Source organism: Spodoptera frugiperda, chromosome 25 (assembly GCF_023101765.2).
Source record: "Spodoptera frugiperda isolate SF20-4 chromosome 25, AGI-APGP_CSIRO_Sfru_2.0, whole genome shotgun sequence".
Lineage (NCBI taxonomy): Eukaryota > Metazoa > Arthropoda > Insecta > Lepidoptera > Noctuidae > Spodoptera > Spodoptera frugiperda.
Window position 1 is genome coordinate 4,558,021 of NC_064236.1, and position 25,556 is coordinate 4,583,576.

The 25,556-nt window shown below is 35.6% G+C and overlaps 1 protein-coding gene and 1 long non-coding RNA gene across 3 annotated transcripts in view; both read right to left on the reverse strand.

Moving 5' to 3' along the window:
• LOC118263582 (nostrin) overlaps positions 1–25,556 on the reverse strand; it is a 75,997-nt gene that overhangs the window by 46,477 nt on the left and 3,964 nt on the right. The window contains exon 1 of one of the 2 annotated variants that reach the window (XM_035575665.2): positions 20,256–20,420. The exons of the other annotated variant lie outside the window; for it this stretch is intronic. Within the exon in view, the coding sequence (XP_035431558.1) occupies positions 20,256–20,275 (20 nt within the window). The 5' untranslated portion in view covers positions 20,276–20,420. Of the gene's footprint in view, positions 1–20,255; positions 20,421–25,556 lie in introns of those variants that run through there. 2 annotated transcript variants of the gene reach the window in all.
• On the reverse strand, positions 890–3,745 carry LOC118263594 (uncharacterized). The gene is made up of 4 exons (XR_004782605.2): positions 2,463–3,745; positions 2,118–2,194; positions 1,884–2,016; positions 890–1,091 (listed from the first exon to the last, which is right to left on the reverse strand). It is a non-coding gene; the product is annotated as an uncharacterized LOC118263594 (long non-coding RNA).

Sequence of the window (25,556 nt, forward strand, 5' to 3'; positions counted from 1 at the left end):
GTATGTCTGCCCACAAAAGTATGACTGCAGTTTAGTGTGCTTCCACAACACAAGTACTACAGCCTAACGAATATCGATGTAACAAAAACTGGGGCCTTAGACAAAGTAACAATTTAAAAACGATAACGAAGTTAGAAAAGTCTAAAATGTATGGAGCTGCGTTAAGTCACGTGGTCAATCGTCATCGTTATCGCAATTTGGTAGACAATGTAACATTTCATAACGAAACCATAAAGTAACGAATACGTTAGCGAACGTTATCGTGTTTATTCCATACAAATGCGTAGACAAGCCGCACTTTCAGTGTTCGTCTTCGCCTCGATCGTGATCGTCATTAAGGATAACGAAACGAACGCTAAAACGTTGTAGTTATCGACTAATATCGACACAAGATGGCCGGATTTCATTCTACAGCTGATTTTTGACCTTGGTTGATGACATACTCTTGAGTATTTATTTTATGTTAGAAGCATTACTGCAGGTTAAATAAATTATAAAATGCATTCTCTTCGTTTATTGTGGGCTGTGCACAATGAGAGCGCCTGGGAGAGGCGTCAAAACCGATTAAATCAGCGACGGCTATTGGAAACAATTGGAGAAATGCCTGAATTGTTGTTCATCTAACATTTCAGACTTAATATAAGAGCATTTAGGAAATTATGCAAGGACCTAGAAGCTCATGCACGATTAAAGGGTTCTACTGAGATTCCCCTGGAACTAAAGGTAAGAAATTTTACATTAATTAAACAATATAATTATAGGTATTGCAGACAACCAGATACTTATGTTGTTGGTTATTGATCCTAATAACTTGAGTTAAAGCATTATTCGTCTGGTTAGTTTATATATTATTGGTACTAATTATAACAAAAATATTGTGGCACGACACAATACTTTATTAACTGCTGTAGAGGTAAGTAAAAATAAAACCACATAATCTAAATCTGTATTATTATAATTTTCAGGTGCTGTGTGCTCTTAGCTTTTTAGCTACTCGCTTGCCGCTGTCTCGAAGGGGGTCGCTCAAATGAGGGCGGTCGGGAGAAACAGCAGACTGCGGTGTCGCTGGCGATCTCAACCGCGGACCACGCCTGGTGGATGGAGAAATATTATTTATATTAAATATTTATGTATAAGATTTTTTATAAATACTAATTCATCATTTATATAATAGGTAATATTTATAAATAATAATTCATAACCAGATTAACCAAGTTAAAAACTAATTTATCAAAAAATTTAATGGTGTCTTTCATGTAAGTGAAGTTACTTGGTTGACTAATGTTATTAAGAATATTTTATAAAACATTTCGATTTATTTATTTGCCATCTACCTACTAGAGACAATTAAGTAGCTCATTTTTGAGCAGATCCCTTGAAGGTGTATACCTAGTACTTACATTAAATCCTAGTTTTTCTATAGTCTTGTCCATAGTTATAAGTATAATATATATGTATATGTTATAAGTGTAAATGAGATTAAAAAGACAATTTGGCATGAACTTTTGAAAAATAACAATAACATGCGGGTTTGGACACCAAAGTATAGCTTGTACTATACTATATAATATGTACTTGTTTGAATTTTTGTAGTAAGGAGTTTAATATTTAGTTGTAAGTTTACTTTTACATATTTGCTTAAAAGAAAACTTACAACTAAGAAAGCAAATGTTTTATGGTATATGCCAATAAACATTTCTTGTTTCTTTCTTACTATGGGTGTCAGAGATTGATCATCATCATCATAATTATAAAAAGTCCCCAGTCTAGTTATAACAGAGAAAATTGGCTTGTGTCCACTTATCCAAAACCCTTTAGAAAATAGCTTGCTAGCCGTTCTACCATCACACCAGTCTTTCCAAAAATGTTCATTAGATCCTTACTTTTTATCACTTGTCTGTAGTCTTGCTGCCACCACCACCAACAGCATTCAATATGTTTGTCAGTTCAGTCCACAGTCGGTCTGACCGTACTCAACCTAATGATGCAGCAAGAGGCCTCGCCGGGTCACCATGACTGTAACATAAACAAACAAAGATTCAGTATAAGTACTTCATTGTTAAGATTGCATCATTGTGTACATTACATACTAGTGAATACAACTTGGATTTACTTACTTTGCCATATCCTCAAGCAGCATTGACAATTGTTGGGAACTTGTTCGCACTCTTGATTCCATGTTTCATCACTATCACTAAAAATTATAATAGATTAGAACACCAGTCATTTATAAAAATGAGTCTATTTTGATTATCATTAAGTCTAAAACTTAATATCAAAGTTAATGATAATTAAAACTTAATACATATAAACAACAATTTAGAATAATAATACTCTATTCACTTACTTACTAGTATAAAGTTTTGTTTTTATTATAATTTACAATACTTTAGCTACTCTTTATTTCTATGATTTCACTCAAGTAAAACGACTTTACTTAAAACAAAGACTATATTACTTACTAGAAATAACGTGGACTGTCTTATGCGAGGGCTAGTTCGAAATTGAACTAATAAAGTCATATTTCTCTTGGGAAGCACTTGAGCCCAGCATTTTTCGGATATTTACGTCTGGGCTAAGGACATTGCAGCACAACCACTTGAAGCCCACCGGCGCGGCGACCACCGTGCCAATCCCGTGACGTCACCCAGCACTCCAACGTCGCTGACTGTGATAACATCACCCTCACGAAGTACGGCGATCGCCAACAACTCACTTATTCTTATCAGTAAAATTCGAAAACAGTAATAACTCGCGGGAATAATCCGATTTGAACTTCTTGAGTGACACTGACAGCTAAATTTTCGTTACCATAAACAATATTTTTGCTTTTTAGCGAATTATCGATTCGACACAACGATAACGATCGCGATGTTACTTTGGCTAAGAAATGTTTGTCGTTATCGTTGAGACGATGACGATTTTAGATATCGTTTCGCTACCAAGCGATGTTACTTTGTCTAAGGACCCTGTACTTTTTAATGAAATTACTTTGTTTATTTTAATTTACTTACTGTCAATGAAACTAAGCTCGATAAAATGGTTGAGTGAATAATGATGAATTTACCAGAGATTTTAGTAATTTAAGCAAATGTATCAAATGTGCCATTGGAGAGGCCTATGTCCAGCAGTGGACGAGAACAGGCTGATGATGATGATGATACCAGAAGTTTTAGCAATTTAACCAAATATATTATGAAATAGTAAGCAGTTTGTTCTAATTATCTGTTCTCACGGTACACGGACCTCTGTTGCAGATTGCAGTGGATTGGATTGACATTCAAAATATCCCAAGATACCGAGTGATGCAATTTGAACACCACCTATTATAATAGTAAATAATGGATCCATAAGTCTGAACTACATTTGGCTGTATATCAACATTTTGGGCTTCTGACTTAATAAAGTTTGAACCAATATTAGCCAACTAATATGACATAATGAACGAATGATTACCACGCCAATGTTAGCTTAATACAACGTTGCATTTAACAGTTGCGCCAGCAAACATTAAATAACACGTACCTCATTATTTTGTAAGCAATTATGTGTTGTTTCATTGATTAACAATTAGTCTTGCTTGTCTGTTTTTTCCTTAAGATTAATTTGCTAAATATTGTGTTTAGGTAGAATATATATATTAGATATATATTATAAAATTGATAGGATTTGAAGGGTCTCCATTGCCTTTTCTTGATCCACGACAACAGAACTATACAGTCTATTAGTTGACTCGTTTCTTACCTGAAACAAAAAAAAAGGATTATTAGAACTTGAAAATTTACCATGTTTATTAATTTCTATAAGTTTCCGACATTTCGGCAATGTTGCAAGTGCAATGATCTTGTTAGTGATCATGTCAGTTTAAAATCAAAAGTAGTAGTAAATGGACCAGGATTTTCCATACAAAGAAGCGCATTTTATCTTAACAATTCGTTGTACTTTGATTAAACAGTTATTACTAATGTTTAAGACGTCGCTGTTCTAAAAGTGGACTTAATTATCTACTTGCATGCTTTAAACATATTGTAAAGTCCATTACATAAGCCAAATATGTAACAATAGATGTAAGACAACAGGAAAATAATAATTAAAACCACTTCGAGTGTTTCATGCTCCAAATAATTTGAGCATCGCCCTGCTAACCTCCAAGTAATGGGTGAATCTTCATATTTTCTGTTTCCTACTTGAAGTTCTGGTCAGAACAGTTCGACCGACTGACCTCTTGGTTAAGCAATGATTAGCAAGGTTGGTTTTGTGTTATATTTAATGAGCGACCATTATTGAGGCAAGTACTTCGCGCATCGTATCCGATCCTCTATGCTATGCTATCTAAAATTAGTTTTCCTATATTTTAACTAACCTATTCTACCTATTCAGACTAATTAAGCCGTTAAACCGTCTAGCTACTAACTGTCGATCCCAAACCAGGAAATGAACTTCAATATATGTACAGCCCAACTGCTTACACACATTAGAAAGACAAGCTGCAACTTAACCCTAAGACCTAAGTGTCACATCTCCAGATATTTATCACCTCATACGATCTGACTCCTTAATTGTTCCAATCATGTTTCATTGAGTTAACTAAGTCTGTCTAATGTAAGTAATGTAATGTAACACTGCTTTCTTTGATTCATCTCGGCAGATGTTTTTGTAATGAAGTTGAAATTGTGATCATTTTATTTGTCAAGCCATTGGATGTAAGCGGCGAGCTGTCGTTCAACGTGGAGGAGTGATTAGAGGCCTGAGTTCAGCAGTGGACCATCCTTCTTCTGATGATAATGTGTGTAGAGCAGTTGAACTCGAAATCGTTTAACCCGGAGGACTAATGTGAAGCCTTTGTTCAGCAGTGGACCATCTTCCTTCTAATGATGATGTGGAGTAGTCGTACTTCAAAGTGCGATAGTTGGGTCTTCGATACAGTTGTTGGAATATCGGATTCGGGAAAAGTGTTACCTATTTTTTGTTTTAGCAAAATTGTATGACAACAGATGTGGCCTCATTTACAATACAGCATTATGTATAGCGGAACGACTTTTTGAGAATAAAACATTGATGTATTTAATTTTATGAAACTAAAAGTAAAGAGTACCGAAGCAGAGCCAATTTAAATATGATGCTGTTATTTGTATTTATTGTTGTGAACGGTGTCAGCCACGTTATTGTTACATTATTTTTGGATTTTTTTGTTCTTTCGCAAAATAACGGTGTCCTTGTGAAACAACGTACAAGTTAGCTAAGACAAGTTACTCTGAAGTCTTGAGGAAAAACATTAATTAGACTGTGCACTAGAAAGAAAATACTTTTTTATGCTATAACCCGGTAAACGAGCAGACGATTGACCTATTGCAATTCGGTAAGCAGTCACCGTCGCTGATGTCAATGGACACCTGAAACACTAGAGGCGTTACAAGTGCGTTGCCGGCCTTATGGGGGTTAAGAATTTAAGGGTTGTTGGGGAATTGGGGATTGGGAAGATTTGGGAGGGGAATAATATGGCCTCAGGTAATCTCACAACATACACCGAAACAACGCAAGCCTTATTTCACGGTTTGTTGGGAGGCTGTGGTATCACTCCGGTCTAGCCGGCCCAATCGAAGCATGGCTCTTCCACACTTTAACGGTATCCATACGTTCTTTTGGTACCTAGGCAGGTTCGGATTTTGACGTTAAAATCATCCAGTTACCTAAGTTATTGTACAAATATGTAATGCTCATGTTATTACTATTGTACAAGTCATAAAGTATAAAGTTATTGCCACAATGCGTATGTATATGTATATATGTTTATTTCATTCCCGCGGTTTCCTAGTTGTCTGCGGTGAATACAACTGCAGAATCAGATGATAAGCCTAGCTCGAAGCCGCCTCGCTTCCGCTCTTACGTAACACACATTTTACCTCTACTGTAGCTCGTGTAATTTTATCTGAACACTTTACATGTTATTAAAAGTCGTTAGGTTCACATTACATGTAATTGAGATTAGATTTCACGTTATTAGTGCGGCTTCTTTAGTTCCAGCTCTAATCAGATAGCTACCGGATCAGAAGTTCCTAGACACAGTAATGGCCACCTGTAACCACAAAAGCAACAAAACTAAGACAATGAACAGTGAAAAATAAAGCGTAATTTCGTCGCAATAAACCAAATACGCTTTCACTGTTTACCCCCCGACCGGCGCGCCCGCGCATTATCTCCGACTCATTATGAAACCTCGAATAATACCCGCGTTAGGGGAAAGTATTTTAATGCCAAGTTAATTGGGTGCCGCCAGACGCTCTCCAATTATACGTTATTACAGACAACTACTGCACACGGCCCGCTCTATGCTAATACTAATGCCCACGTAAAATTGAATTATTCAACTGTCTTTACGTAATTTGCAAGATTAATAACTGCTATTCAGATGATAACATGTCGAACAATTGATTGCTCAGATGTCTTTTGTACTCCTAATCACCCGCAAGTTAGTGTAATGAGCGCTGACGACATCTCGTCACGCGCACCGGCAGCGCACGCGCACATTTCACAACATAAACTGCTAAAACAGCACATGGATCTGTTTAATGCGCCGCATTGTGATGGTCAATTGAGTTTAATAGAAAGGTCGCGGTAATTACATTAGCGTCGCTCTTCTAATGTGTAACACTGACCCCGGTTATGATATTACCGGCGCGGCCAACGGAGAAAGGCGATTTACGAGCATCCGAGTAAATCGAAACAGAACACTCCGATTATAGCGATTTTCAGCGTTTATAGCCGGTCTGTCGCCACAAAAATAGAGTGTGCCACAGAGAAAATAGTTCAAACTTCGTCAGTGGAAAGTTGTTTGGGCGTATCTGGTGATACCATTGTGTCGGCGCTCGTTTGAGATATCGGGTTTTTGATCCCTCGGCGATACAATGTAACTGTACTGCCGGGTGACTGATGGCTGACGTCGCGGAGACGCTAATGCCAAGAACTGGGTCAGTAGAACCTACGGCGGCGTGCGCCTACAACTAACACATGGTGCTTGAACAAACACAGACGGTATTAGGGCACGCCATTGGCGGCACTAACTGCTATCGCCGATTATAATGTTTGGACAACGCCCGCAATGTAGGATAGCGTAGTTTAAAGGTATTGTTTTAATATGTCGCAACTATTTGGTCAGACGAGGTGTTAACAAGGTGTTGGACGCAATTTAGAAAGGTGTCGTGTATGATATTGTTGTCCAAGTACGTTTTTTCTGTCTGTTCAAACGTGAGGCGTGCGAATAGCGCCCAATGGACACACGTTTCCTGCGTACAACACAATGAAAATTTTAGACAATGAGGGGTTTGTGAGATCGTGTTTACAAAACAGACGCAACAACCTTGCTGCTTGGTTGACGGCTGATAACTTATCTTTATTGTTTGTTAAAACGGAGATTTGTTTTTATATTTTTTTGACGGTGAATGATGTTTCGCGCCTCCTAAAGATATATTAGGTGCTTTATTTTTATTCTTCTTTACACAAGCCTTGGAAATTCAACAATGACATCATTGTGCAAAAATCTTCAACGTTGGGAAATTAGAGGTAACTACTCGAGTTTCTCGTACAAGTAATGAAGTTCCATTATTGCAGAATTAGTTACTGTCGAGTACTAAAACTTTTACAGTTTTCATAAATGACCGATACAGTTATAATTTCATGGGAAGCAGGTCGTATTGTTAATTTAATTTGAAGTCATGAGGTGAGTGTCTTTATTTGCGAGGAGTATAGAGGACACTGTCACCAATATACACATTCAGCATCATCACATTATCATTGAAGTTTCGGTAATAGTGAATGAAAATACACATAGATATGTAACTTAGAAATAAGCTGTTGGGTTTCCTATCTAAATATTATTACTTTGTTAGTCATTACTTACATTATCAATGATCAACAATCGTTCTGGTCTATATGATTAAAATAAATGGAATTATTAATACCGAAATTAGTAAGCATCGTACAACGTTGAGGCCTAAATTGGAACAAAAAAAAATAGGTTTATCCAAATGTAAAATATCTATTACAAAACCAACATCTTCCAGAAACACCGACTTCGGGAACTTTCACCAACAATTTTGTTCCATCATTCCTGTACCTAGTAAATACATTCAAGTACTAAAACACACAGCAACAACCATGCCACTAAAGCAATAATTGACATTTCACATAAACATCTCAGTGGTCCACTTGACCAGTTTATTTCGCTACTTATACGCTTTGGAATGTCAAGGTCATCTGCCGAATCTCAATAAGGCGTGATGTCCATTCAGTGGCTGATTGTACCTGCCTTTTAAAGGTAGTAACGGCTACTGAGTTAAATGATACATGACATACACTTGTCCTACGAGTAACCAAAAAGTTTATACTTGATATAGATAAGAATTGATGTCGTGCGTGATTTAATTTGATTTGATTTGATTGAGGTGAAGTGATTTGTGCATAGATTACGGCAATGGTCTTTGAGATACAAGGAACTCAAACCTTAGCTAGAATGGAAGTAGAAATCTAAAATGTGTGACATCTTAGATGTATGCACTCGTATTTTTAATGACACCACCTGTATACCGAAAAAGACTACACTTTCGAACGAGCACCGTCACTGACAGACAGACTAACAGACAATTTAATGTGACGTTTAAAAATTGCCTAATTTAGGATTACTTGAAACAAATGCCTTGACTTTGACTTTAACTTAGAGTACGCCAAGTTTTACCTCTTTTACAACGTCTTTCCGCTGGCTCACATCAATAGTCCCATTATAATAATAACAGACACACACAATCTCAAAGCAATAACACGTTTACAATATTCAAATTGTACTGGACTTTAACGGAGATATTTAACAAGATTAACTGCCGATGAATTTAAGTTAAATCAAGTTAACTAGTCTGAGGATTAACAAGTAGAACAAGTTACTCTTGTTACGATATCTGATGAATGAATCTTAATACAGATTAATGAAATGAGATAATTCTATAGACACGCCCTCTACGCAATTGAATGGAAAGTTAGGTGAAACCCGGTACGATATGTTTGTGATAAACATTCTAGCTGCTAGATAGGAATTAACCTCTGCAAGTAATAAGTATTTAATTCATTGGCTACTAATGCTGCGGTTTAATGTATTGGTTATTAGAAATTGATTCGTTTTGAAAGGTTATTAACGTAACAGAAAATTTATTTTTCATTGAAGATGGATAAATAGATAATATTGTGAGTTAAATAAAATTTTAAGGAAAGAGTTGATGAATAAGACGGATACTTAAAACCAGTGATTAATAGGATGAGCATAGGAAACTTAAAAACACTTTTTGAAGGCCCATCCAAAGACCTCTCCCGCCTTGGGTGAGGCGAGAGGGAGTGTCAAACTTTTTCTGACTAAAAACCACCCCATTCCTACTCCTGCTTTTTGAGCCGAAGCACCAGTAACCCGCTACGTAGTCCGCAACTTGTTTATGTTTGCCAAAAGGACATGCGGTCGCGCTTTAGTTTCATCAATGATGCAGTCATTTGCTAAAACTTGTATGCAAAATCTTTAGAATAATTAATGATAATAATGATTTCTTTTCTATTTTTAACTATTCAAATGTCATCTTATAACGACATGACGTAACTGCATTTAATTTTGTAATCTTATCTTATGAATATTTGTAGCTGCAGTGATGTACGGACACTAATGTTGTTGACTGGTAGCCATTCTGTGTTGGCAAGCTGGCTTGGTTTTTTAAACCTTCCCTCAATTCTCCTACTAATTAGTACCTAATATAGAGCACTGAGTACTAGGTCGTACGTTGTCTATAAGTAAGATGGATATTGTTTGGATTCATCCAAACATCTTTAATGGTTTCCTTTAATTCCTTTTTCTACATCTCCAACAGATTGATCGGATATTCTATCTTCTTTGTTAAAACTTTACTTGCATGTAGACAAAAAGCGGTGTGTTATGCTATCTAGTGGTGATCGAGTATCTCAAGTGGTTGGTGTCTGCGTGCGGGAAATGGTTCCAGCATCCGCGATCATTACCTGTGGTACGAGTATTACAGAGCGGAAAGTAATTATGTACACATCCTTATATCGCGTCCACCGAGACAGATTACCGACATCTTGATGGATTAGCACTTTGCCACTTCCAGAAAATCGATCACGTGTCAGTTTTACTTGAAAGATTCATTACCGTCGACAATAATTTAAGTCATTGATTGAAACACAGCATTGTGACAGACAACGATGTACGTGTCTGTGAAGACATTGACATTTTCCAACCTCTTCAACTCATACTCGAAACAGGTGAACTGATTACAAACAATGAACAAGATACAACTGAGATAAGCCAAATTACAACAGAAGACGTAAATATTGTTGATGATGTGACTACTTGTATTTGGACTTTCTTCAACACTACACACTCCTCGAGTTGACATAACAGCGAATTATGAGCAGATTATGAGTATTATACGCGGCTGACAAAGCGTTACGTAGAATGTGTAATGGCGTAGGCAGACAACAAGGTTTTTGGCCTTGAACGACCTAATTTGAATAGAAAACTTCGTGTCAAGGTTAAAGAAATTACTGCAAGACAATTTTGTCTTTGTACATACATAAGTATTGTGAGTAAACCTTCAGTCTGGTCATCTAACTATGTACTTATATTGCTAGTGCAAATTGCAGTTGCTTCAAATCAGTTGATCATCAAACAGTTTGCAGGCTAAAGAATCTAGTAAACGTTTTGAGTTCCGAATTCAATACAGTTTGGAAAAGCAATCTAAAGACTTGAAAGAAAGCTGTATTGCATTAGTAGTATAGAAACAAATTCAATTTTGAACTAACTCTTAGAAAACACAAACGGTAAGTATCTAGTACCAACAAATTAGATTATCTAAAAAGATTAGCTAGTAGGTACTGACAGAGTGAATATCTGGTATAGACTAGACTAGGTCAGCCGCGTGTACTATCCCGATTCCCGAAGCACTGAGAATGTACCTACCGTATGTTTTTATACTGTCTGGCTTAAAATAATTTGAGTTATTTTAAACATTGCGCTCGACTCGACTTGCACTGCTATTTGCATGGCGAGTCGTGATTCTTGTGTCGTTTTTTTTATTGTTTATCAATATTTGTAATTACAATGTCGTGTCCGTTATTTAATGAAAGAGTCTTTATATGAGCCAGTAAACGACCAGATAGATACCTGATGGCAAGTAATCTGCAGCGCCACATATGGTTACCACAATACCAGAGGAGATACGGAGAAGTATTTTAGAATTGGGATTTGAGGATTAGGCAGAAAACAATGCTAGGAGATTGGGGAGGGAATGAATTGGACTATTGGTAACTTCACTCACACATCAAAACACAACGCAAATATTGTTTTACGCCGGTTTTTTGTGAGGAATATTTACTTTATCCAATGATATCTTGTGTAGTAGCTACAGGGTGTACTATTTATTGGTCAACAATATTATTTAGCTATTCTATTGTCAAACGACCGACTACAATACTTTCGTACGACATGCCTTGGGTTTGACACAAATTTGTGCTGCAACTGGTTTCCAAAATCACATAATATATTTGTGCCCTACATACGTTGCTACTATTCTAACATAGTAACTGAGTCTAGAATACTGTACACATTTTACTACAGGTAATAAAACATCTAACACATTTGTTAACACTAATATAATAAGTTACATACTTTAAAACTCGTGTTTCTAGCAAAAACGTTAAGTTTAACGAATTGTGCATAAATACTGAGGAATAAATGTCAAAGTATGGGCGTACAGTCGTAGACTAGGCATCTTTATTGCTCGAAACAATTAGTATGACGTAGTTACCACACATTGTAGAATGCCGCCTATATTCCACGCTGATAACTTCACTAACCAAATACAGCTAGACAAGATAATGCGTGAAATTCATTATCATCCATAATTAGTCATACGGAACGAGTAAAAAACCATCGTTCGAGTTAAAAAATTACAATTCTACTTCCTACTTCGTTAGCGAAGAAATAAAATCGCTGCCATATTGAATTTATTAATAAAAAAGTAAGTTTCTTTCGTCGAGTATCGTTAAATTAAACCATAATTTAAAAGAAACGCTACATCCAAATCTATTAACACAATCACAGAATGAAGGAAGCTTAGAAACGGCTGTTTTATATGCGTTTTGTAAAATGATTGATTTTTACTAAAAATGATTTAAGTAAGACTAACATTTGCATATTATATAACTGCATATATCAAAGACTATAAAAACTTTTTGCATTAATGTTTTTTAAATTCAAGTTTTTAGATAATTTCGGATGTTATGTAACTAAATTAAGAGGTGTGTAGGACAGATCAAGAGCGATAGATTGATGTCACCCTTTCTTTAGTCGGATTATAGGGCATTCACGGTTCTTTACCTAGTTCTCAACTAATTGGACTAAAGGGTCGAGCTGCGGCCAGACAAGCCTTACGACTGAACATACGAGTATTCTTTACGTTAACTGTCATAATTTTATTATGGTTTTGTTATTTAACTAGGAATTTACAGCACTTCAGTACTGTAAACTAGGAATTTACAGTTTTTACAGTTTACAGTTTGTCAGTGTGCAACTGTGACAAAACAATGCAGATAATATACTGACAATAAACCATGTCCAATACTTAAAAATACCTTTGATTCCATAGCTAAATAAACAGTAGTGCTTAAATACTATTTCAACGTGATCATCATCATCAACATCCTATCAGACACAGGACTTCCACTGCTGAACATAAACCTTCACAGATGACCTCTAGATAGGCCGGTTGAAAACGACCTGCATCCAATACAAATACACTACCTCATAATTCACTGATTCTAACTCATTTCGTGAAACTATCTATAGGGAAAAATCTCATTAACGAACACACCAAAACGGCTCTATGAGCACACTAGAACATATTTATGCGCAACATGATGCATGAAACAATAACATTTTTCTTAAAAACCTTTGAGGAGTGCATACTAAACCACTAGTGTCCATATCCCCGTTGTTATTCTATTACAACTGCGTCAGTTATGTATTAAACATTATCTTGTTTTTAGCCGGGCTAGTGAAGTGGATCTTTGAGGTTACCAGTCCGCACTAGGTGTATTAAAATGTAGTATTTTTTGATAGATAAGATTAGGTTTTTGTAGACTAGTCTTAGTAATCAGACAGTAGATACTATTTAGAACTATGCCCTATACCGACAACTGACAGATAGTAGAAATAAGCACAGCCAAAACTACTGGTCTTTTTCTTTTGCTGTTTTAGCAGATATTGGATTTTAATCTTAGAATTTATCGGAAATTCATTCAGGATCGGCAAAATGGACTAATAATTCTTTATTCACATGTACAATAGCTGTTTTGTAACTATATATAACTTCAAAAGACGAACGTCTGTCTTCGAAGACATGGATTTGTTACGAAAAGGATCGATTTCCAGTAACCGCAGCTACGGGAAGCCCTATCCAGGATTAGAAATAATTGAACCGAAGGAATTTAAACGACTGTTTTTATCGCTCACTTTCTTACTCACCAAACTGTTAAAACTAACGATAAGACGTATTACTAAAGTTATGTAGTTTGAAGTAAATGCCGGTATACTGACATAATCCTGCCTAAAAGACCATGGCAGAGTGCAATTCTTCAGAGTGCAAGGCTTTGTGCCTTCTCAGTTTATACCGGAGTTATGCCATAGGCAATGCTGGATTAATTGCAACTTTAAGAGTAGTTAAGTCTGATTGTTGTACGGAGTTTCTGTCAAAAATCGAAACCTATCCAGTCATTCTGGATTAATGTTGGTTAATAATTTCAGTCATATGGCTACTTCTTTTCTTTAGGTCATAACCTGGGTCACAACTAGTAGGTAAACTAACAAGTCTTGTATATAATATAGAGTTGCTTTCACATAACTGTCCAGTGTGAAAAATTATAAGTGTAACATGTGAACAGCCGGCTGCCATGGTCCACTAGACACAGCTATGTGCCATCATGGACCACTGCGCCAATAAGTGGAACAACAGATCGCTCCGTTTCTATTCAAATTGCATTGTAATTACTATCTCATGTCCAGTATCTCATACTTATGAAGATGGAGAGATAGTTCCGTGGGTTTACACGGAATTATTTGTTAATGGTTTATAATATAGAAGTTTCCATTTTATACTCAGTTAAGAATGCTTAGCGATGTAAATATGTGTTTCTAGGATGAAATAATATAGCAATTGTGTATCCAGAAATCTAGAATGTTAGTCCTAAAATTGAAAGCTGTTCAACAGTTTCTGAATAACAGTTACTGACATCTAAGTTTTAATATTCATCTAGTTAGCTGTGCACTTATCATTGTCATGATACTTATACACAATAACCGCAAGAACGACAAAATGTTATAAAAATTTCGTCTTAAACAAAACATTTAAACGTCCATAACTGCGTTATGTTATGGTTAGAAAGCAAAGAAACTGTTAATCACATGAATTGCTCTGAATATGAATAAGGAAAGCAGTGCTCGGGTTGCGGCTGCGCTCGCGCCGTGTCTGTGCATAGCGGGGGCCTGTACGACGGGCCGACGGGTCAATGAAATTTACACAAATGCACAAATGCCCTTTCCAAATAATACCAATTGTTTTACTACCGACTAGTACTTACGTAACGTTTAGTTCAGTGTTCTTTGCGTCTTTTGTACCAAAGACCCTTGTTATTAGTCCGATTTATCGCTTGTTATGTAAAAGGTTTTAATTTAATGTTCTATTGTAATGGTTACTTTGAAAGAAGCAGGATGTTTTTTGTTTTAGAATGTACGTTAAATGACGAGCAAAATGTTTTACCTACTATTAGAAATTAACGTCGCCTATGGACATTTGCTAAGCTTGATTAGAAGTGCAAAACCTGTGGGTATAAACTCTCTTGATAAAGGCAAAATACTCTGTAACGATTAATTATAAGATTAATGTAGGAGACGTTGGACTAAATAATAAATTGTGAAATCAAGCAAACAAATAAATTAAATCAAGTAAAGCATGCATATCTTAGTGCTTAATGTAAGTCACAGTGTTGTAACAAAGCACGGAGTTGGTGAAAGCAATACATACTCACATAAAATAAACGTATAATTGCATAAGGTTGTTGGTCCTCATCAAAATACATCAATTTGTATGCGAAAATTACGTTTTTAAGTGAACTATTTCAGTCGATTGTGCAATTCCGAGCAAAACGGTCATCCTTTCACAGTTCGTGCGGGCAACAGCAACAGAAGATGTTTGGAAATACTTAATTATTTTGACTTTGATGGTACATTGTACCTACTTTGATATATGAACGTTGGTTCTTTAGTAACATAGGACTTGTATTGTACATAAACCTCGTATCTTTATTATATAGTATTGTACGTCATTTGGTCAGCTGTGGAATCTGGACATCTTGAGATAATATGACCAAATCAATACCAAATTAATGCTGATCTTTCTCTGTTCGATGAACGGATTAGTCTAAGTTATCGTGACTGTTTTAATCCTGAGCATCTAAGATAGATGATACAATACTACTTTGAAACATGTAGATGACCCTTAAACATGTCTGTCTTATGACTTGGATAAAACTAAGTTCATACTTTACACTTCGAAAATAAATGCAAATGTTTACTAAGTATCGTTAGCAACCAGCAATAATTTCAATCGTTTTTTGGACAATCCGGTGGCGACTTGTGCAATGATTTAATTGGTGGGCCAGTGAAGCAACTTCCTAGTGAAGTGATATCAAGGTTGGATCGCAATTTATTCAGGATTAAGTATCGGAAATTAATTACAGATAAATTATTGTAGATGTATGCCCGTCTGTTTGTCGTACGGTCGAAATATCACTCAACCACCTTGCAGCTTCGTATAGAGCGGCCAGTTAATCTTAATACATTACGAAGTAGGCGAACGAGTATGCGCTATTTGGCAAGCGTCAGATATAGCACAATTTAATGATGTAGTAACAATACTTAGTATACGTTTTAAATTATAATGTTCTGTTTATTGTAAGTGCACTGTGTCAGTGTTTGTTTTTTAATTTCGTAACTGTAAGTTGAGTAAAGATTCTTAGTAAACCATAAAGTACCTGATAAAAAAACATCAATTCGAACTAGCTATAAGTATAATTGTATTGTGTTGATCCATATGGGCAAAATACTATAGAGTTTTTGGTAACTTCATCCACCTACAGAATAAACCTCAAAATAAACAGGCTTTTTATAATCATAAAATTATTGATTCCATGCAATGCAACCACCATCTGCGGAAAATATCAAGATATGTTAGTTGCTCTGTAGTTGGTCAAGCAACTTGATATGACGGTATCGGACGAAATGCGACACTATCGAATAGTGTTGTCACAATATTTCTTAATTATTGAAATATTTTCTACTTAGACATATTTATATACTTTTTAGTTTATCAAAGTACTATGAAAGAAGCTACCACAAGGTAAGGAAGTATGGTAGCTCTACTTTACCTCTACAGATCTATAAACCATGTCTCACATAGGAACTAACATTTTACATAATATTTTGTTTTCGATAACATAGAATGATTTGAATAGCCACTTATCAACTTATCACTGATATAGATTCAGCATCTGAGCATCACGTTTTTCGCCAATAAAACACGCTGGGAAACAATGGAAATATATTGTTCAAGTATCAACCTAGTTCAAGAATATTTTGTGGAGGTTTACCTTTGATATTAGGACCTTGCACTACACGTTGTTATTTGTAAAGGTTCATTGAGCATATAAAATACAATAGTAGCCAACATAAATCTAAAAGAGTTAAACCATATTTTTAGATATTTATCTCACCAAAATATACAAGTCTTTTGTTGAATAATAAGCAAAACTTACGTCATCACTGCAGCCCTAGTACTTAACACGTTTTATGAATAATTTATTTTGATTTATTAAACAATTTCGTATCGTATGCCTTTACTTTCAAGTTTCGCTTGGAGAAACTTATTTGTCATATAATTATTACCTACTTATGGAAGGAAAAAGTGAATTAGGAAATGTGTATGAGTGAAACCAACAACAAAAAATATATTATAGAACATTAAGATTTATCATAGCTACCACTATTTTATAGGATAAGTAGGAACATATTTTTATTTGGATTTATATCCATAAATTGCTGAAAAATGTCTTGTATTCCATATAAATCATTATATGAAATGCAAAACATATTTGTCATTATGTCGCGCTTACTGTTTTTTTTTTCAGAATACAAAACAAAAGACAACACTGAAGAAAGTCTTTTTATTTTATTTTATTATGTTTAGTAAAAAAAAATACATATTAGAGATATTTTTATCACAATAGTTCTAGTAAAGACACATTTTCCACATAACAACGATAACTGAAAACTAGAGTTTACATTTCATTACCTTTATCTTATTATCACTATAGTATAACTTTATTTGTTCGAATATTTGTACTCGTCTGAACTCACACGGACAAACAAAGTTATTATTTCAATTTTAGTTATAAAATTAGTCAAAACAATTTATTAGTCAGCTCTCAAATATTCAGCCTATTATAACTTTTATGAAGGTAAATCGTAGGTATATTTCGAAATTAATTAGTATATGTTGTGTGTGTGTGGCATTTATTAATACTTCGAGCCTGCCCACGCGTCGATGTCACTTGCGCAGCCGCCTGACCGACACACAGCCGAACATTTTAAATATATTTCTTTGCTATGGTAAAGAAAGAATTGCGGTCTAGTTATTTGTAAAAAAAATAGAAAGAAATTCTAACATAGGTACTTTAGTTTACGCTTTCTGAAATACAAATTTTATTATATATGAATTAAAATGCGAGTGTTAGATATTTTTAACTTTATAGTTATATACAATTTTGAGTTTAATAAGAGATGAGCCTCCAGCCAAACACACCGGGCGTAGTCAAAAACATCGTATAAAACTAAGAATTCAGAAAATCAAGAGACCTTCTTTATTTCTGTGTCAAAAATTACAAGCCTACGACTGCTTGCAGTAGCCTCGGCCAACGAGACTTTAAAAAACTAGTTTTAATTAAATTTATAACATAAATATGTTACTTACACGATTCTAATATTTCATGCAATGTTAAACCAGTTTACAGAATCAATAATAAAATGTTGAATCACTTTGATTTAATTATTTCTATTCTAACTACATCCGTAATTGGATTCGTTTTCCGCTTATGTACATGCAAGCGTTCAATAAAATAAACTAATTTACATATTAGGTAAAAAAATACATGAATTATACACTCGCGAGCAACCAAATCGACTCAACCTACATGTGCACATTCGAAGATGTTTTCTTAAAAATATACTGAATTGTTTTTAAAAACCGATATACCATTAGAAAGCTTACAACTTCAGCTTTATATTGGTACCATTATTATAAAAATTGTATCAGTACTTTTTAAAATATTTAACTTAATTCAGCGGACTAGAGTATTTGCTCACTACGACTCCAACAAGTTATAACACAAACTACCCCTATAAAACCTCCACATTAAGGTTAACTTTATCTGTGGCTTATCGAAAGTTGATCATACACATCTCCGTAAAAACGCTTCATTTTATTTCCAAAAATTATGGATAGAAGCCGCTCAACTCGTTGCTCTACCGGAACAAGGACTTAGTCAGCGAAGAGTTGCTGCTCCGCTGAGTTTGAGCCAATCTGCAGTATCAATAGTGTACAGAAGGTATCAAGATACTCGTGCCTTCAATCGAAGACCAAGAATAAGCCGCCACCGGTCCACCTCGGAGAGAGACGACCGTTTTATTATTTCAACTTCACTACGAAATCGTCACTTGACCGGTGTCGATGTTCAACAGGAACTCAGAAGAGTTCGAGGAGTGGCTGTCAGCGAGTGGACAGTACGAAGACGGTTGAAGGAAGCCAACCTCACCCCTAAACGGCCTGCCACAGGCCCGAAATTGACGACCCGCCATCGGCAAGCGCGCCTTCAATTTGTCCGAGAACACCTCGATGTAACAATGAACTGGCCAGCGGAATACGAACAATGGACTGGCCAGCGCTTAGCCCGGACATGAATCCAATTGAACACTTGTGGGACGACTACCGTGCAGACACATTCTGCATTCGTCAGTTAATAAGACTGGCCTCCATTGTTCTATGCTCCAATCGAGGTGTTCTCGGGCAAATTGAATGCGCGCTTGCCGATGGCGGGTCGTCAATTTCGGGCCTGTGGCAGGCCGTTTAGGGGTGAGGTTGGCTTCCTTCAACCATCTCCGTACTGTCCACTCGCTGACAGTCACTCTTCGAACTCTTCTGAGTTCATGTTGAACATCGACACCGGTTAAGTGACGATTTCGTAGTGAAGTTGAAATAATAAAACGGTCGTCTCTCTCCGAGGTGGACCGGTGGCAGCTTATTCTTGGTCTTCGATTGAAGGCACTAGTATCTTGATACTACCTGTACCCTCTTAATACTGCAGATTGGCTCAAACTCAGATGAGCAGCAACTCTTCGCTGACTTAGTCCTTGTTCCAGTAGAGCAACGACTTGAGCGGCTTCTTCTGGTGTCGTATCCAAAATTTTTGGAAATAAAATGAAGCGTTTTTGCGGAGATGTGTACGATCAACTTTCGATAAGCCACAGATAAAGTTAACCTTAATGTGGAGGTTTTATAGGGGTAGTTTGTGTTATAACTTGTTGGAGTCGTAGTGAGCAAATACTCTAGTCCGCTGAATTAAGTTAAATATTTTAAAAAGTACTGATACAATTTTTATAATAATGGTACCAATATAAAGCTGAAGTTGTAAGCTTTCTAATGGTATATCGGTTTTTAAAAACAATTCAGTATATTTTTAAGAAAACATCTTCGAATGTGCACAAGTAGGTTGAGTCGATTTGGTTGCTCGCGAGTATATGTACCTAGTTACACTATTTGACTTCTGAACGAATATTTTTTTACTTATGAGTCTTTCTTGGACTTAAATTCTATGAAATTGGACCAGTTTTGTTTTTATTTGCTTAGTAAAACGTGATATTATCGTGTCATCTCCAACTAGATGGACCACTCAAAGATTGAAAGGAAGAAGTTAAAACTCAGCTATGTACCTAATTTCTTTGAGGTAACTGCTATAGGTATAGACCTTAGCATATCAAAGGTCTAAATCCTTGAATGATACCACAAGACAATAACACAAAAAACAGAACAAAAAATAAACAGTACCTTTTCAGCAAATTCGCCATTGTACACACTAACACCAAAGAACTTCAAAAATCAAACATTTACAATTTTTTTTTTAAAGAAATTTGTCACTAAATACACACAAACCGTGTTCAGTCCATCGCTACAGCACAGCAATAGTATCTAAGTGATGTGTTATCATTCATGACAGATCAGGTATTCTCCGACTTATCAGTTGGTAATCTTGGAACAACATGTCAATCATGGAGGCATGTTACTTATCTCCCGCTCTTTTGGAGCAGTCACCAGGAAGATTGGCAGAAGGTCAGATTATAGCAACTATTGTTTTGATTTAAATTTTTTCATTTATTTAGAGTTAATTTGTATTATCCTTACAAGTGCTACCTGTACCTAGCTTCACTGACGGACAGACTGACAGACTATTATTTATTTTGTTATTTGTTGACGTTTCAAAAGTACTAGACTACCAAGACTGTTAACATTTCAAAAGTACCTATTTATGGTTTAATTGACTTTCACTATGAGTGGAACTCTAAGATACGTTATGAAAAAACTTACTTGTTTGCTTGATGATATTTTTAGCTGAAAATAAACAAAATAGGCACAGTGTAATACTTTTGGAATGTTAAAAATTAGGTGAATGGCAAATCTATTTCGAGACAAGAAATCTAAGTTCGCGTGACAAAACTGACTCCAAACTTGCAAATTGACTGGACGAATGAACTTTTCTTTAACCTTTTTATGAAAACCAGTTTTAAAATCTCTGTATGGAACCAAAATACTTTTATATGTGAACCTTCTGCGTCTATTTTGCGCCATGTCATGCTCACGCGTCGTCGACTTCAGTCGTATCGTTTGAAATCTACCAACCAACGTGTTCTAGGATTGTGACTTTTGTTGTCTAACTAGGTACTCGATAGGGGACAGTGAACACTTAGCATTTGAAGAAGGAACGAATGGTAAATGCTCAAACCGGAGAGCCTGAAGCAGATCCCTTGTAGCATATCCTATTAATATGAAGGTTAATAAATAACATTATAAAATAGACGCTATATACAATTTTTTTTATTGTTTTGTACCTCACTATAAGAAACTATATTCATTACAAGCCGCTACAAGTGCATGTTGAGGTGGTTGGTACCTACAGCATCTACGGCATAGGAAGATTCTGATAGTTTCGTCAAAGAATATAGTAAATTCAATCTGTTAGTATGTACTTATCAGTACTTAGTTAATATTGTAAACCGCTATAATTATAACTATCGTTTAGGTCTTAGGTCATTAAGTACAGCCAGTATATGATATGAAAACATAACTACCTCCATATTTAATAACATAAAACCAGAAATAAATAACTAGGTCAATAGATAAGTTAGTTATTAACGAAACTATTTCATATATTTCCCCATTTTTTAAATAGTTTCGTACCTAGTGTAATAACGGGCATTTTTTGCTGGTACCTTCGAGTGGCCATGACGGTCGGTGCGGAGGTCATTGCAACGTATTTACTTACAAATGTATGCAGCACTTACTGTTTCATACCAGTTTTGTTGTGTGAACGAATTTTAATTGAATTTTTATTGGTGTACCTACGTAATTACTACCACAGTGTATAACTAGTTTGATGGCGGTGGAAGACGAGCATTTCATAGGTCATTCAGTAATGATCCTATAATTTTGTAGGTTTATTTTATAGGTTTTGTAGGTATATATTCTTATTCACAGAATACTTACATATAAGCATTGCACAGTTGGTACGGTGGCTGGGTAACTGGCTGCCGTGCAACGTATAGTGAGTTCAATCCCCGGACGAAACAACTCTTACAGTGTATATAAATGTTATGTTTGTAAACGCACGCAAAGTTTAAAAAAAGCAACATATTTACCCGAGCCTTGAAGACATCCAGGTAGTACTCTTCGGGAGTTATAGGGTACAATGGAACTAATGTGTATGTTTCTAAACAAAGATGTTAGTATTTAACCTCGAAAATTGCAAGAACCCTTTATATTTCCATCTTTAAATGAACTGAACGTTTATCTCAGTATATTTTATTCAAGAGTAAACCAGAAATGTTTTGATAGCCTTCTAAATATAGTTGAGCTATCGAAGCTCTTAGATCTAGGTGAGCAATAAACAGACTAGATCGATAAATCTGGAGTGTTCTATAAATCGGATGTCTACTTTAATGCTGAGGAGTTCAACACCCAGTAAGTATTAGTCTTTAGGAAAAACGTTTAGAATATTTTTTTGATGGTTTCCGTGAACGAGGGAATATATTTTTTTGGCAAACACCAACCACATAGTACCTATCGCTACTGCCCTCTTAACCACTGCACTCTTAAGCCAGCATCGAGATGTAAGCCCATTTTTACAACCCGATAAATCTAAAGACATTGACTAAATGTTATAAATCATCTTAATTAGTAGTGTTGCAGATTACCTAGCGGGTACCGGAGCACCAGCTCGAAAAGCAGGAGTAGGAACGGGGTGGTATTTAATCAGTAAGAGTCTGACACTCCCTCTCGCCTCGCCCAAGGCGGACGAAGTCATTGGATTGATTTTCCCACCTCAAAAAACACACCGTAAATCCATGGTCATGAAAACTTAATTCTCAAGAGTAAATAAACCAAAATCACCTCACTGTTCATGTTTTCCTAGTACCTGAGTAAGAGTCAAACAACGGTGCTCTGTGTCGGTTCGAAAGGCGTAATTACTAGAACTCACGACATTTTTGCTTTGCTGTGCTGATGAAGCATGATACAGCAAAGCGATATTATAACTAGTGTAAAATTTTAATGCCTTGTAATATATACGTCATGTTGTCGAGACATAAAGTAAAAATACTTACTTTACTATTTATTTTATATGAAACATGTTTTTATAACTGTGACGTTTCTTCGAGTAGTTTGTAAGTGTTCTACCGTGTCATACGGTCTCGGGTTTTAATCCTACGAAGGTTATATTTTGAGGTTTACAATTCTACTAAGTAGTATGGTAAAGCTTATCGGTTATAGGAATCATGACATTGGCAAAAGATGATCATCATCATCAATGTTACTGGTACTGATATTTTATGGTGTTAATAGATTTTTCACGATAACGAAATCAAGCGCCCTTTTTTAAGAATGTATAAGTAGCTAATTTTTAAATAAGGACAAGGAAGCAAACCGTGTCATGTAGAAGACACCTTTTTTAATGATGGGGGGAAACCTTCAAAACGCTCCTAGGTTTTCGGGGAGTAAGACTAGGGAGTGTGGCAGTTTTACCTCACTAAAACCACCTTGATTGACCTTCTGCACCGATAAAGGGTCACCAAGTCATCTAATTACACTCGGCTCCGGAGCCGGCTGATATGGTGCAACGCCTGTTAAGGTACATCCCTAGGATGTAGAAGAAACCTAGAGTCCAACAGTAGACGGTGAAGGATAAAGAAGTTTTAATGTATTCTCCTCTTTTACATACAAGCGGCATATTGTTTACAATTGCCTATTACACTGAACAAAAACCATAAATTTGGCGGTTTTCCAGCAGTACCCATACTCCACATTGCGTAAGTCTGACTTCAATCAAAGTCAGGATGTGATTACTTATTATTTTTAAACTAATCAGACGCTGCAGGCAATTTATTATAATTTTTATTCTATTAAAATAATATTAATTAGTTTTAAACAATTAATTATTGCATTACGACAACGGAGGTTGTATTCCGAGTTAATAGCAGTGTGTTTCTTATTAAGTTATTATAGTTTCTGTTGAAATGGCAATAAAAATGGTTTTTTTTTTCATACTATCAATACTCGGATCACCTAGTGGTAATCGATCACCAGTAACACCAGGGCGCTTACTCTTGAAAAAACAATCTCAAACTCAATCCAATCATAATGATTCAATGTCAAAACTATAAAACTCCTATCGTAGGTGTTAAAATAGCATTCAGAGTAAGGAATATAAAGCCAAACTCACTGCCGTTTAGTTCATTTAATATCCATACAATACGGATGCAATAGACACTAGAGTGTTGAAAACTCAAGAGTACGAAATTTCACAAAATCAATGTCGATCGATCGAAATTGGATTCAAGAATAAGCTCCCTGATTCTAACATCACAAGCACCATAACATCATACCATAGCACCACAACCCACCCACTGCCACGAAAGAGTCCTGAAATAGCTCAGTATCACAGTCTAGCTTTCTAGTCCACCTAGTACCTACCTAAGTAGATGATAGATAGTTTTTTTATTAGTGAACGGATGAAATCTCAACTCCAACCTTTAGGGCTGAGATAAAACCCGTCACTGAAGAACATTGTCGTGTGCCGTCTTTTATAACACTTTAATGACCTATACTTAGTTGACATGCGCAGTTTCCACCAATTGCACCGCTGTATATACCATAAAGGCAAAGCATTTAAAAATGATACACTATTTGTCTTCTTTAAACCAAAATAACTGTACATTAATTTTATAGATTTATTGAAATAATAAACATCAAAACGATACACGTATTTTTACCTTAATTAATTAATACTATTTTAAAGAACATTGCATTGTTGACTTGCGCACTAAAGGCCTATACAAGGAGGTATTTCTTCCACCCACCAGGTGAAGGAATGCCTCACACCACTCCGTAAATTAATTAATAAATCGATGAAACCTTCAAAGGTTTACAGTGTAAAACTATTAGTAGCAGTCAGTCAGATATCAATTACAAGGCGTTAAGTCAATTTAGAGTAAAATATAATTCAGTTTATCATCACCATGGACATCAGTCCCAGTTTCATCTACTGCAAGACATAGGCTTTGTCATTAACTCTATTGTAAGGCTTAGTGCATCTAAGTGAAGTAATGATATTCACAATGAGACTGGATACGAAAAACTGAAATCGTTTGAATATTTAGGAGCTCTGTCTAATTCGCATAGAGGCACCTAATTGACCAAATATGCGACACCTATCTTAATCCTAGCAATTTTTTATAAACTCTGATGTAATGTTTATTTTAATTAGCCTCCATCCTTAACCCTAATTAGCAAAAAGTTAGAAAACCACCTTTGAAAGGAACTAATTAATCACCTGAATTGTTAACGTACATAATATGTACTGTCTACATAACTGTGTTCAATGTAAAATGCACATTATTTCAGTTCTCCTCCGGAATAACCTTAAGACTGTAAGATATATCATAATGGATGACTTCTAAGTGACATTGATAATAGTGCTACAGAAAACAAAAGGATCTAACTCAGTAAAGTAATAAGAACTCAGCTTATTACTTCGCAAGGACATTTATGATGCATGTATCTAGTACATAGATAATTATA